Source organism: Montipora foliosa, chromosome 5 (assembly GCF_036669935.1).
Source record: "Montipora foliosa isolate CH-2021 chromosome 5, ASM3666993v2, whole genome shotgun sequence".
Taxonomy (NCBI): Eukaryota; Metazoa; Cnidaria; class Anthozoa; order Scleractinia; family Acroporidae; genus Montipora; species Montipora foliosa.
In genome coordinates this window covers 39,302,215-39,314,714 of record NC_090873.1, presented here as the reverse complement: position 1 = coordinate 39,314,714, position 12,500 = coordinate 39,302,215, and the positions used below count along the sequence as shown (strand labels likewise).

The 12,500-nt window shown below is 36.9% G+C and overlaps 2 protein-coding genes across 2 annotated transcripts in view; both read left to right on the top strand.

Annotated features, from left to right (window-relative positions):
- LOC138004092 (uncharacterized) overlaps positions 1-12,500 on the top strand; it is an 888,878-nt gene that overhangs the window by 99,879 nt on the left and 776,499 nt on the right. The window lies entirely within an intron of this gene.
- LOC138004539 (lactadherin-like) overlaps positions 1-12,500 on the top strand; it is a 35,915-nt gene that overhangs the window by 9,868 nt on the left and 13,547 nt on the right. Inside the window, exon 2 of the mRNA XM_068851082.1 lies at positions 7,640-7,947. Coding sequence (XP_068707183.1) covers positions 7,640-7,947 — 308 coding nt within the window. The remainder of the gene's footprint in view (positions 1-7,639; positions 7,948-12,500) is intronic.

Sequence of the window (12,500 nt, the reverse complement as noted above, 5' to 3'; positions counted from 1 at the left end):
GTGGACACAGTAGAACGATTAACTTAACCAGCAATGGCGTCGAAAGTCATGTAACGCGAATGGCGTTTTAGTGGATCTTTGAACAAAATATACCCTTATGAAGCTCAATAATGGCAAGTCAATTGGATACTGAACAAGCTTAAAAGCGACTAGTAATGGACTTCGACAACAATCTGTCTCCCGTCGAGCCGTCTTTTACCAAGTGTGCTGTTACGCCCTACAATTCAGTCACAATTAGCCAATCAGAGCGCGCGTTATATCGGCTACAAACACAAGCCATATAATAAATGGTCTTAATGACCCCCCAACTTGAAAAAAATTGCCTTTAACGCTGCACGTACCACAGGCAACCCAGTGTACCCTCACGGAGGGTCTAGTTTATTATCTATAGGAGAACTGTCGCACATGATAACGTTATCATTGTTCTTTATTTATAGACCTTTTCACGGTTTCTGACGCCACCTTGGTTGGTGGCCAAATGCAGCTTAAGGCCCATGCAAACACTCGCAACATTGTTGGCCAACAAGACGCAACATTGTTGGGCCCAACATGTTGCGAGCGTTTGCACACCATGTTGTGTGTTGTTGCGTGTTGTTGCGACGTGTTGGAAGATGTTGGATGAAGTTTGAAACTGGTCAAACTTCAGAGCCCTCAAGTGCCAACATTTCTATTGTTTCGGGGTCATCTAAGCGTGGTCCAACAATGTTGCGTTCGTTTGCACAGCACATCCAACAATGTTGCGCCGGCGCACGCGCACTACATGCCACGTATCCATACAAATACATGCGATTCTCATCTTAAGACCCAACATGTTGTGATTTGTTGTGAGCGTTTGCACAGATCGGCTAACATCGCGCAACAAGACGCAACATTGTTGGGACCAACAATGGTGCGTGTTGTTGCGAGCGTTTGCACGGGCCTTTAAATTACAGTGAATGTATGGGATTTTGGCCGAATTCAAGCCTCTGTAACTCCGCTGCAAAAAGGCAGATTTCAAAAATTCTAAAATAATATTTAGTCATCTTATTAATATTATTCACTCTACAGAAAATTAGATCAATGCACCCAAAGCAGAACGTCTGAAATTAGAAAGCTCCTCATGTCGCTTCAAATTTAGCGGGAATTTGCATAATTTTGCATTTTGCTTACAAGGGTTTATATGAAATTTGCAAATTTCGTTTTACGGTTATTATAGCTTGATTCTGAAAGCCATACTTCACGGAAATAATCTCAAGAGAAGAGCTTTTTGAGAAGTATTCTCGCTATCCACAATCGTCAGACCTTAAAGGAGGGTGTGAATGAGATTAACCAACTAGCGACAAAGGCTAGAAAATATTACTGACTACCGACAAAACGAGGGAAAAATTACCAACTAGCGACAAAAAAATTAACTGGGATTTACCGACAACCGACAAAGGTCGAAAATTTTAACCGACAACCGACAAAGTAATAACATTTTAACCTACAACCGACACGTAGAATAATCCCCCCCCCCCCCCAAACCCCTCTCATTCAGACCCTCTTAAAGGAATTATAATGGTTCGAAGTCGGCAAAATTCCCATACACTCTTAATATGAAGAAAACCAAACTCATAGTTTTCAGACCTAGGCCTATAGATTTGGCTCACTATATTTCTTTTGTGATGGATGGCAATGTTGTTGAACAAGTTGAAAGTACAAAATTCCTAGGTGTTGTTGTTGTTGTTGTTGATCAGGTCATTAATTGGAAGACTCTTGTTAACCTTCAGACATAGTTTGATGCTACTCTCGATTGTAGCTCCAAAAGTTACAAATGATTCAAAGAGCTAACGTTTCGACTCTTCTGTCTAGTGTTTTAATCAGGGGTGATCCAAAGGTATCGTAAAGGGACAAGGGTGCAAACAGGTGTCACGTAAACTTTATTTCTAAAGAAGAGAATTCGTCGGAATTAGACATCTGGGAGTATTGTTCACTTTACATTTACGGGCGGACAACACATGAAAGTGTCGGATGTATCGCGAAATTGTGAACGATGAATCGGGTGATTCAGCAAAGTCAGGCACTACTTACAGCCTAATGGCCCGTTCAGACCAAACCTTAACCATGTTTTGAACATTTTTAGTTAAACACGGTTTCAAATTGTTTTCTTTTTAAATCATGTATACTGAATTTTGTCGACTGCAAATTTAGCACAGATCAAAGCACGTGTTGAAACCCACCTGAATCTCATGTAAAAGCCAGTCGTTTCTGTCACTGATTTTCATTTTGTAAAACCCAGTTTAATTAAACATGTCTTGTTGATGTGAATGGGGTATGAATCACTCTTGGCTTTGCATTATGCGCTAATTTATCTCCATTTCTCTTGTTGTATTACATGGTTCTCTACACACATATCTAACCTAAATAGCATGTATCTTGTTCAAAAGCGTGCTGTTAGGACAAACTCAGTGAAGACTGGTTTCCAAGCTTCTAGCAAACCACTCTTTTACCTTTTAAACGTTCTTGACAATTTTTGTGGTCTTAATGCTCTTCATGTTGGATCTTTGATGTATAAGTATTACAATAGATCGTTGCCACGGTCATATAAAAACACGTTTACAGCAGGAACTTGAACTCACAATTAATTTACAAGATCTGCTGAGTCCTGATATGAGAGAAGAACGGACAGCATGTTAACAAACTATTCCGGACTTCTAAAACGTAAATGCTTGAGTCATGATAAAAACAAGCATTATTCCAGAATTGATTTTCTTTTGTTATTGTGAAGACGAATTCCTTATTTGTGCGTTTTAAATCTTCTGCAGTCTTATTGCATGCTGTTTAAATTCGAATGCGCCTAAAGTATGTCTTTTAGGACTCCAGTCTAATTTTTGACTTGAGTTGAAAAGCCTTGATTAAAAAGGCCGAGGGGCATGTTATGTTACGTTGAAGTTTTATATTTTTCAAGTCCAGACCAAGGCACTATCAAAGATGGCCCTCTTAGTGTGTGGATGGGAGTGCGATGGTTAGAACGTCCATTTCACTGCACCTGTTTTGGTTCCATAGTACAACACAAACCATTCCCACAATGCTGCTTTTCCCATTCAAAGGACCCACTGCCAATCTTTATTGAATCTTTTTCTTGCGTAGTTAAAGAGATGTTTTCCATCGAGGATTGAAATGTAGCTCCTTAGTGTTTTTGGTGCATTTGGAAAATTGCGAAATACTCGCTATTTTGCAAATTAGACTGTCAGTGGTGTCAGTTTGTATTTGTCCAATGTGCTGAAATTATGCATTCAGGTTGACTGGTTCTTATTTATGATCTATAAGGGAACAAACGCGCATCATAACGTCATGATAATTTTCGTTTATTGATCTTATGTCAGAGACCGTCAAAATGTTTTTACATTTAACAAACTCGGTCATCCTCTTCTGTGCTACTTTTTCATTTTTTACCGCATTTGCAAGTTATCTGGGATCTTTTTATATACACACCCACGACAATTTGGGATTGGTTAAAATTAATCAAACGCGTTAATCTTTGTAGATGGTCAAAATTAAACAACCTGTTAAGTGTCAATGACTGCAGAACTCATACAAATGTGTTCTTGAAAATGAAGTTCATAAACTGTTTAATATTAAATATTTACTGCGAAATAAATGGGCTGAATTTAAAAAAAGAAAAGCAGAAAACCTAGCCACAACAAAGGTCCTCATTGCTCAGAATGTTGTAAACTGAAAGCAGATTTCTTTTCCTTTTTAATCTCCCCTACTTCCGTGGTCGCAAGAAACTAGCTCGTCAAATTTGGTCTCTTTTCAGTTGATGATGTGCGGAAACAAATCAAGTTTTAAAAGAAATGACCTCTCAAATTCACAAAAAGGGTAAATTTTTGCAGATGGTCGAAATTAAACAATATTTTCAGTGACGAATTTTGCAGACAAATGCGCTCTTAAAAATGAATCTCATGTCTATTGTATGCCAAAGCCAGTCTTGGGAAAATCCCATCGCTATGATTGGATCTTTCTCAGTAGGGATTTTGCAGAACGGACCGTTTCCGTGGAAACGGTCCAAGTGGTGTATTTTTGTTTTGAAGCAAATCCGGCAATTCATAATTTGAAGCAATTTTATTTAAAACCAAAACTGCGAAAAAAATGCAAATATTGTCATTCTTCACAGCAAAACTACCAGAAAAAGCTAAAGATTGATTTTTTTGCCGATTTCAAAGATGGATGAAGACTTCAGACGAACATTTTATTATTCTGAATATCTGGAAACTTTTGATGCAGAAACTGAAACAGGCATCATCGAAAGCCAGGAGGCCATAGACGATTTTATCAGCCAACAGAAAAGTGCAAACAAAAACAAGAAGACGGCTATACTGAAATGAACACTCTTCTCCGCTGTGTGGAAGCTAATAGTATGAAAAATGAGAAAATTGAAAGCTTCCTTGCGTCCGACCTTGACCACCTTTTCTCAAAGAAACAATGCCATATAATATACAACATACTAACCTCACTTTCTGGGGATTTTACTGGGGAATATTGGCCTTCGGTCGTTTTTGTACAGACCTCGATGCGCTGGGTCCGTACTGCCACGACCTTGGCCCAATATTGCCCATCACAGCCCTCGCGCTCGGTTAGTTACTAAATTAAAGAGGTTGTTATGTTTGTTATTAACTCTAAGGTGTCAACGAGTTGAATTAAAAGAAAATAATAATAATAATAATAATAATAATAATAATAATAATAATAGTAATAATAATGATAATAATAATAATGATGATGATGAAGATGATGATAAAAAGAAACCCTTACCATAAACAAAAGAAGCCTTCTAATGCCCTGGATATTTTCATTCCTGATCTCTCATACTTCCATGATAGCGATAATTATAGGAAATATGAAAAAAATAAAGCAAGAAACTTGACTTAATTGCCATGCTGCGCGTAACAAATACCTTTTTTTTCGGTTGATGATGTGTGGCAAAAAATCCAGCGCTATAGCAAATGACTCCGGCGACCCTCGCAAGAAATATGGAGTTTCACTTAAGGTATTTGTATTACTTGGATTGTACAAAATGATTCAGATGTTATTTATTGGTACTATCCAGATGAAGACATACAAACATACAAGTTGCAAATTAGTTAGGAATATGCAAAAGCCACAAACTACTAAATGAATTCAAGGTTACTAGTGCTTACAAAATAATCGAACAATTAGAGCTCACTTAAAGACAAAAGTCATATTACTTGTTAGCATTTAACCAGTTAAGAACGTTGCCCAGTTCACGATTGGCAGTATCTTCTTATTAAAGCAAATAGAAGGTAAGTATTAATTTAAGTACTGTGCCACGTGTTGGTATTGTGCAGTCGAATCGGGCATCATGTAGTCTTTCTGTCACGTGTTGATTTTCAATTGTATTTTTGTTGCAATGCGTCGGTAGATTCATTATGGTTGCCCCTCTGTCGGAAGAACGCTCCTTAGACAAAAGACCAAAAGAGGAGCTATATGGAACATTTTTCTTCTGTGAGGTCTTGGGAAAGCAAGAAACAATTTTCGGTGCGCGAAACAGGATAAAACCCAGTGAACAATTCAAAATGCTTGAGAATTATGTCAATCAAATAATTGTTTAGTTAAATAATATTGATTGAAACAGGTCTTCTTACAATCAAGTATAAGAAAAAAAAAATGAAAGTATGCATTTAGGGTCAAGAATATTTTTTTAAATGAAGGATTGCACACTTCGTATACAGGAAGAAAGTATGGATTTATTTAATTTCGTCACGCTACCTGTCAGTTAAGATTTAAGTCAAGCAAGAACATCGGCAAAAGGAAGAGTGGGGCGTTCAATAGTAAAACTGACTGAACGTCTCATTCCGAATTCCGAAGTAAATTACTCGTTAATTTTTTTTTCCTTTTTCGGGAACTAGTCCCAGTCCATTCTCGCTTGGACCAATGAATAATTCTATATGTGCTTAAATTAATGACACCCAGCTTCGCAAGTAAATCAATTCCAAATGGTTCATATAAAATGATACCAGGGAGGGGGGGGGGGGGGAAAGGGGGGGGGGGGAGATGCATTAAGTTTGGGGGAAACTTCATTAACAACTATTTTTTTTATTTGCTGATAAAACTCCGAAATCGCGACTACGAGTACGAGTTTTGAGTTTCACTAACTCTTCTAGTATACTGGAAATCATTGACTATATTAGCGAAAGCAGACTACAGAGGTAGAAGAACATATTTAAAAAATACTTAATTGCCATACATTTCATGCCTGAAATGGAATGAAGATAGCATTATCGACGTTATAGTATTCGCTATTAAAATTAGCTTCTCATTATTTTGGGGTTTAATCAGCAAATTAAAAAATTAGTTGTTAATGAATTTTACCTCGCCCCCCCTTGGTATCTTTATCAACTGCCAAATGCCGGGACAATTAGTGCAGAAACTGTATTGGCATGTCAGAAAATATTCCCTAGGCCTGCCCACATAGGAAGCAGAAAGCACAATAAAAATGATAGGTGTCAAAAGAACCCGACTGCCGAATATTTTTTACTGGTATTGCATGGTATTCCAGACTAAAGATGATAATAATAATAATAATAATAATAATAATAATAATAATAATAATAATAATAATAATAATAATAATAATAATAATAATAATAATAATAATAATAATAATAAGCAATTATTGGATGAGGTTGAGCATGATAGCGAGAATTATCAAGGCCGAGGTTTGTGTTATCTGCCGAAGCCGAAGGCTGAGGCGGATAGCACAAACCGAGGCCTTGATAATTTCGCTATCATGCGAAAACCGAATCCAATAATTGTTTTATTACACAATTATAAATGTAGAAGCGTTGAGACACTGTTCACAGAACAACAACAAAGTAAGCCACGCAATGACACGTTTCAGTGTAAACATCTTTATTAATGACAGCAGTGAATTACATGTAAAGCGGAATTCAAAAGGTTTACAGAAAGGATTTAAGCCTAAAACATCTGAAAACGTTTCAGGAAAAACTGAATCGAACTGAAACTTTTGAACAAAATTCTAAAGTTAAGTTGTACGGTCTTATGAAAAATGTTCCCGAGATCGAGATGTAAACAAAACTTCATTTGCGTTTAATGAATGTTGACATTACAGTTAAAGAAATTAAAATTTTTCGTTATCTCTGAATGAGAGTTCTGTACAATAAATTCTTCTTGAGAAAGGCTAATAACAGGAGATAACTGGTGCGGATTAATAGCCACTTCCTCACCTCTCACCTCGCACAATCTTGCTCAAACCGCCGGCTAGCTTGTCAGGTGACGAAAACCATTGTCTGCAAAAACGCGTCATACCTACATGCATAAATGCCAGTGTCTGTAGATGTGACGCGATGACACAGCGCCATCTAGAATTAGCGGGGTGCTTTTAGCCAATCAAAATTGAGATAGCATCAGCATTGTATAATAATAATAATAATAATAATAATAATAATAATAATAATAATAATAATAATAATCGGCTTAGCTCATTAAGTGTTTGTTACCCTTTATCTACTGCATTAGTAAAAAAAAAAGGTTCTAAATATTAGTTTATTTGGGAAAAGAACAAAGATAAAACGAGCCTTGTTTTCCGCTAGGGAGTTTTCAACTGTAACCTAAACTGCAGTTGTTTATTTAAACGTAGGAGACTGTATTGATTGGGATCTTGGAATGGAAAACGGTTTAATACCAGATGAAAGGATAACGGCCTCCAGCGCCTACTCCTGGTCTCCAGCCAGTTTTGGTAGATTGAATGACGCAAGAGGATCATGGTGCACTGGGTACCAGGGTAATAACAAGTATCTGCAGATTGACCTACACTCGCTTCATGTAATCTGTGCTGTGTCCACTCAAGGGAGAGACGTTTATAGTGACTGGGTAAAGAAGTACACCTTACAGTTATCTACAGACAATAAAACATGGACAGATTACAAAGAAAATGGACTTGTTAAGGTGGGTTACAAAGTTGTTGATATACCCAGACATAAAAGTTTGAGCCGGTGGACATTTAGTTTATATTCAATGATTACATCATGTCAGTACAAGATGGAATATTAAATTAAAAGTACTTCTTGCACTGAATAACGTCATGCAGATGATAACGAAAGTGCGATTACCTTTTTGCTTTTGTTGTTCTTCAGCGTAATTGGTTTTGAGGTAGAACACAGTTAAAAGGTTTTTTCTCCACAAAAACTAGTTATATTGAGGACAAAATTAATGGCATCGGCGCAGGCCAAAACCAACATTTTTGAAACATTTTGTTAATGCTGGATAAAGTGAACTTTGTTCAACGTTTTCCTCCAAAGAAGGCTTCAGCGAGAACTTATTTAACCAGCAGTGAAAGACAATTCACTGCCTCCATTTGTCTTGTTATTTGTGATTGCACTTAATGGATAACAAACGACAGCCTGATAGTCTTCAGTAGAGTCTTTTTTACGGATGTGTTTACCTTTCTTGTTTAATGCCGGAATTTCTAGCGATTGAGTGGTAACGAATAAGCCTGAAATTGAATTTTTCTGCGTCACAAGAGCGAGAGGGCCTGCGTTGCAGAAGGTGTAAGTGAAGGATTATAGGTAGTGACAGAAGTATATCTAAGCTAGGTATAGCACGTGATTAGTCATTCGAGGCCGACACCTATTAACCACGATTTTGGAGATTTTGGACGTATAGTTAAGCGTCATCATTTATCTGTTACACAATTCTTAGTTTGCACTCACGTGATTAGACGGCCATGTTGGTGCAGAAAACAGATGAATCAAAATGTCGCTCGCGTTTTGTATAATAGTAATAATAATAATAATAATAATAATAATAATAATAATAATGGCCGCCATGACGTCCGAAGTATTTGAGGCACTGAATTTGGTTCGGGTAGGATATGTTTCCATTTTTTTCCCACAGGGTTTTTGGTTTTCATATCCGCCAATGCCGCTACTTTGTGTATTGGATATACTTTCCTTGCTGTATTGTGTGTGAAATGTGTTTAGTCAATTTATGTGCGCCCAATAGATGTGGCTTTTCTCCAATATTCATGTTTGTAATGTTAAGACGGTGTGCGGCCTAATCGTCTAAAGTAAACCTAATCGTATATTTCTCTCGTGTCTGTTGCGCAGTGAAACTGGAAGGTATGTTTAGTCGCTTTGCTATAGGTCTCAATTATAATATTAACAGTATACAATTTTTTTATGACGAAAGAGAAGAAAAATATTTGACCTGTTGTTCTCATATCACAAGCAAGTGATAACTTGTATTCCTTCTTTGCTATTCATTGGCATACTTTACACTTAAGGTGGCTCAAACCAGTTTCAACACTTGAAAAAAACGTTCTTATTAGAAGAATTTATACTTCTACAAGACTTTATCATTTAACACCAATGTTATGGCACCATATCAAACACCAATTATTGCTGAAAAAGATTCGGTCATTTTTGTGACGTAAAAAGTTACCGTGGCAACAGCTACTCATATCTCAAAAATGAACTCGGTGACCCCCATTTTTTATTTCTGAAATGTAATCAGCATGCCAGAATGAAACTTTCTGCATTCACAAATGAGCTCCGTGATTTCAGTCATTTTATTCCTAACTGGGGCTCTTATTTGCTCAAAGAACGCTTTGAGCGGATGTCTAAAGGCATCATCAAGTGATGGAAATGTATTTGGGTATGAGATATGGCAATTTTCAAGAGATTTCGGGCCTCCAACATCTTCAACCTGGCTATTGGCCGAACGCAAAAATGGCCGCCAACAAATTATTCTTTTGTCTTTGTGTTAATTGGCCTAACTAGCCTCGTTCACACGCGTAAAATTGAAAGAATTTGGGATGTAAAACGAGGCTAGTTAGGCTAATTAACACAAAGAGAAAAGAATAATTTGTTGGCGGCCATTTTTGCATTCGGTCAATTCAGTGAAAACTTGGATTTTATTCATAACGGGGGCGTTGTTACAGAGATATTGTGTTCACGGCCTTGGCATGCAAACATTTTCGCCATTTTTTGCGCCAACTCATCTTCGTTTAATGGACCACTTAACATTAAACTGAGGCGACAAAGGAGACCATGTGCCTTCTATGCTAATAGGCCATTTCCGAGTTCATGCCTACCTCCTCTTCAAAGCGAGTCTAAGTGCGAAGGTTTTGTGATGGTAATTAGTTTTACTTTACATAAGAATAACTAGTAATTTTCATAACAAAAACTTCGCACTTGGCCTCGCTTTGAAGAGGAGCCAGGCAAGAACTCGGAAATGGGCTATTCAGTGGCGGCTTTTCATATTGTATTGGACGTTGGTGATTTGGTAGTTAAACTTAATCCGGGCCCCACAGGTAATGCTCACATAACCTCCATTGTTTCATCGCGAATTGAGAGCCGCGCTCATCCGTGCAGGAAGCCACCACGTGACACACTTATAAGTGTTGAGCGTAATGCCATCTTTGGTAACCTGGACAACAGGGCCTTTCAGTTATGTAGTTTGAATGCAAGATCATTAAGGAAGAAATCATCGGCTTTTGTGGACCTAGTATGTGATCTAATAGCTGAGTTGTTTACGATATGCGAGTCCTGGCTCAATGATCTTGATTCTGCGATTTTAAGTGAGCTCACTCTATTCCAGGTATTCGTAGGGGTGGCGGGACTGCGCTGTTATATCGGAACGGTCTTGATGTAAACAATGTGTTTTCAGCCGAGCCGTCTTCGTTTGAAGTGTCGGAATGGCTTGTGGAGCTCGGAACTGTTCGTCTTTTCGAGTTGTCATCGTGTATAGACCAACATACTCTGCGGATCATCCCGTGAATACGAGTGTTTTCTTTCATGAATTCTCGGACTATCTCGAGTCATTAGTTATGTGTAATGAGTTACTTATTTCGCCATACAACAAAAAATAATAATTACAAGAAAAGAAATTTACTTATAAGTTGATCAGATAATAAAATAAGTAATTTACTAAAGAACAATTCACAACAGACGTCATATTAGAAAATATCTGTCCAGAGAATCAACTGAAAAACTAGTACATGCTTTTATTAGTAGTAGATTGGACTATTGTAATACCCTTTTATATAGAATCCCGCAATATCAAACTCGGAAACTGCAACGTGTTATGAATGCAAGTGCAAGACTTATTTATCGCGCGCCCAAGTTCTGTCACATAACACCTCTGCTTGCAGAATTACATTGGTTACCAATGAGCGCCAGAATACATTATAAGATACTTTTGATAATTTATAAAATTTTGCACGGTCATGCGCCTAAGTACCTTTCAGACCTAATTAGCATTCAACAGCCTTTGTGCTATAGCTTAAGACGTCATGACAATGACCCTTGCTTAAAAGACCAATTGCGAAAACAAAGAAAACAATGGGTGACAGAACATTTCAGATAGCTGCTCCCTTTTATGGAACAAGTTACCTAGGTCTGCACGGGAAGCAAGGAACTTAGAATCTTTTAAGACTATAATTAAAACATTTTATACAAGGAATCATTTCAGTTATCTTAGTAATTTTCTTTTATTCCTTAGTCTTTTAGAAGTTCTTTCTACAGTTGTTATTATTCTATGTTATATTTTTAATGTAAATAGTTTGTAAGCTTTATTGAAAGACTTGCAAGATTTATAATACAGGTGTAAGTTTAGTTATTAAGTTATACACTATTGTGATGCGCTTTTGAATATTGTATAGAATAGGCGCAATATAACTAATAAATTATTATTATTATTATTATTATTATTATTTTCATTAGTATTATTATTATTATTATCTTGTTTTCGCACATTGGATCAGTTTCCAATGGAACTTCCGTACTCCAGGAAGCTTGGTGACAACAAGTCTCCTCAAACTTCTAGGACCTTCCTAAGAATCCTTGCCGTGTTCAGAATAACACTTTTCTGAAGCTCGTCTATCTTGGTCTCTATACCAAAATTCTCTAGTCTCTTCTTTAAATCCTTTGGAACTGTTCTCATTATTATTATTATTATTATTATTATTATTATTATTATTATTATTATTAAAAAAATTCTATGAAGCGGATTCAGAGCCACCTTAAATTACTGAAATATTATGATAGATATGAATCCGCTCCTCAGAACTTTTTTCAACTTTGCAGAGAGTTTCATCTTGGCCTACTGATTACTTTTGCGCAATAAAAAATTGGAGTCACCGTAGTTAATGCATGGAGGTGGTTATGACACTCGACAAGTTCCGTTGTTTCAAAACACACCTTTTTTCGAGAACATAACCAATCAAATCCTTTGATTAAATTATACGTAACTAATTTGCAAACCCGTGCGAAGCAAAACAAAAGATTGTGCAGGGTCACCGTCAGTTCAACATCGATTGAGAAACATTATTCATTTTTAAATTTTTTAACAGATCTTTATTATTGTTGGCAACATTGATCTTGCTTTTGAAGGTTTTAAGGTTTCATAACCAGTCCCTCGATTAACTATGGGGTCAACAAGTTCGTTTTTCAGATATGAGCAACTAAAGCCAAAATATACGGTCCTGTTACTATGGTAGC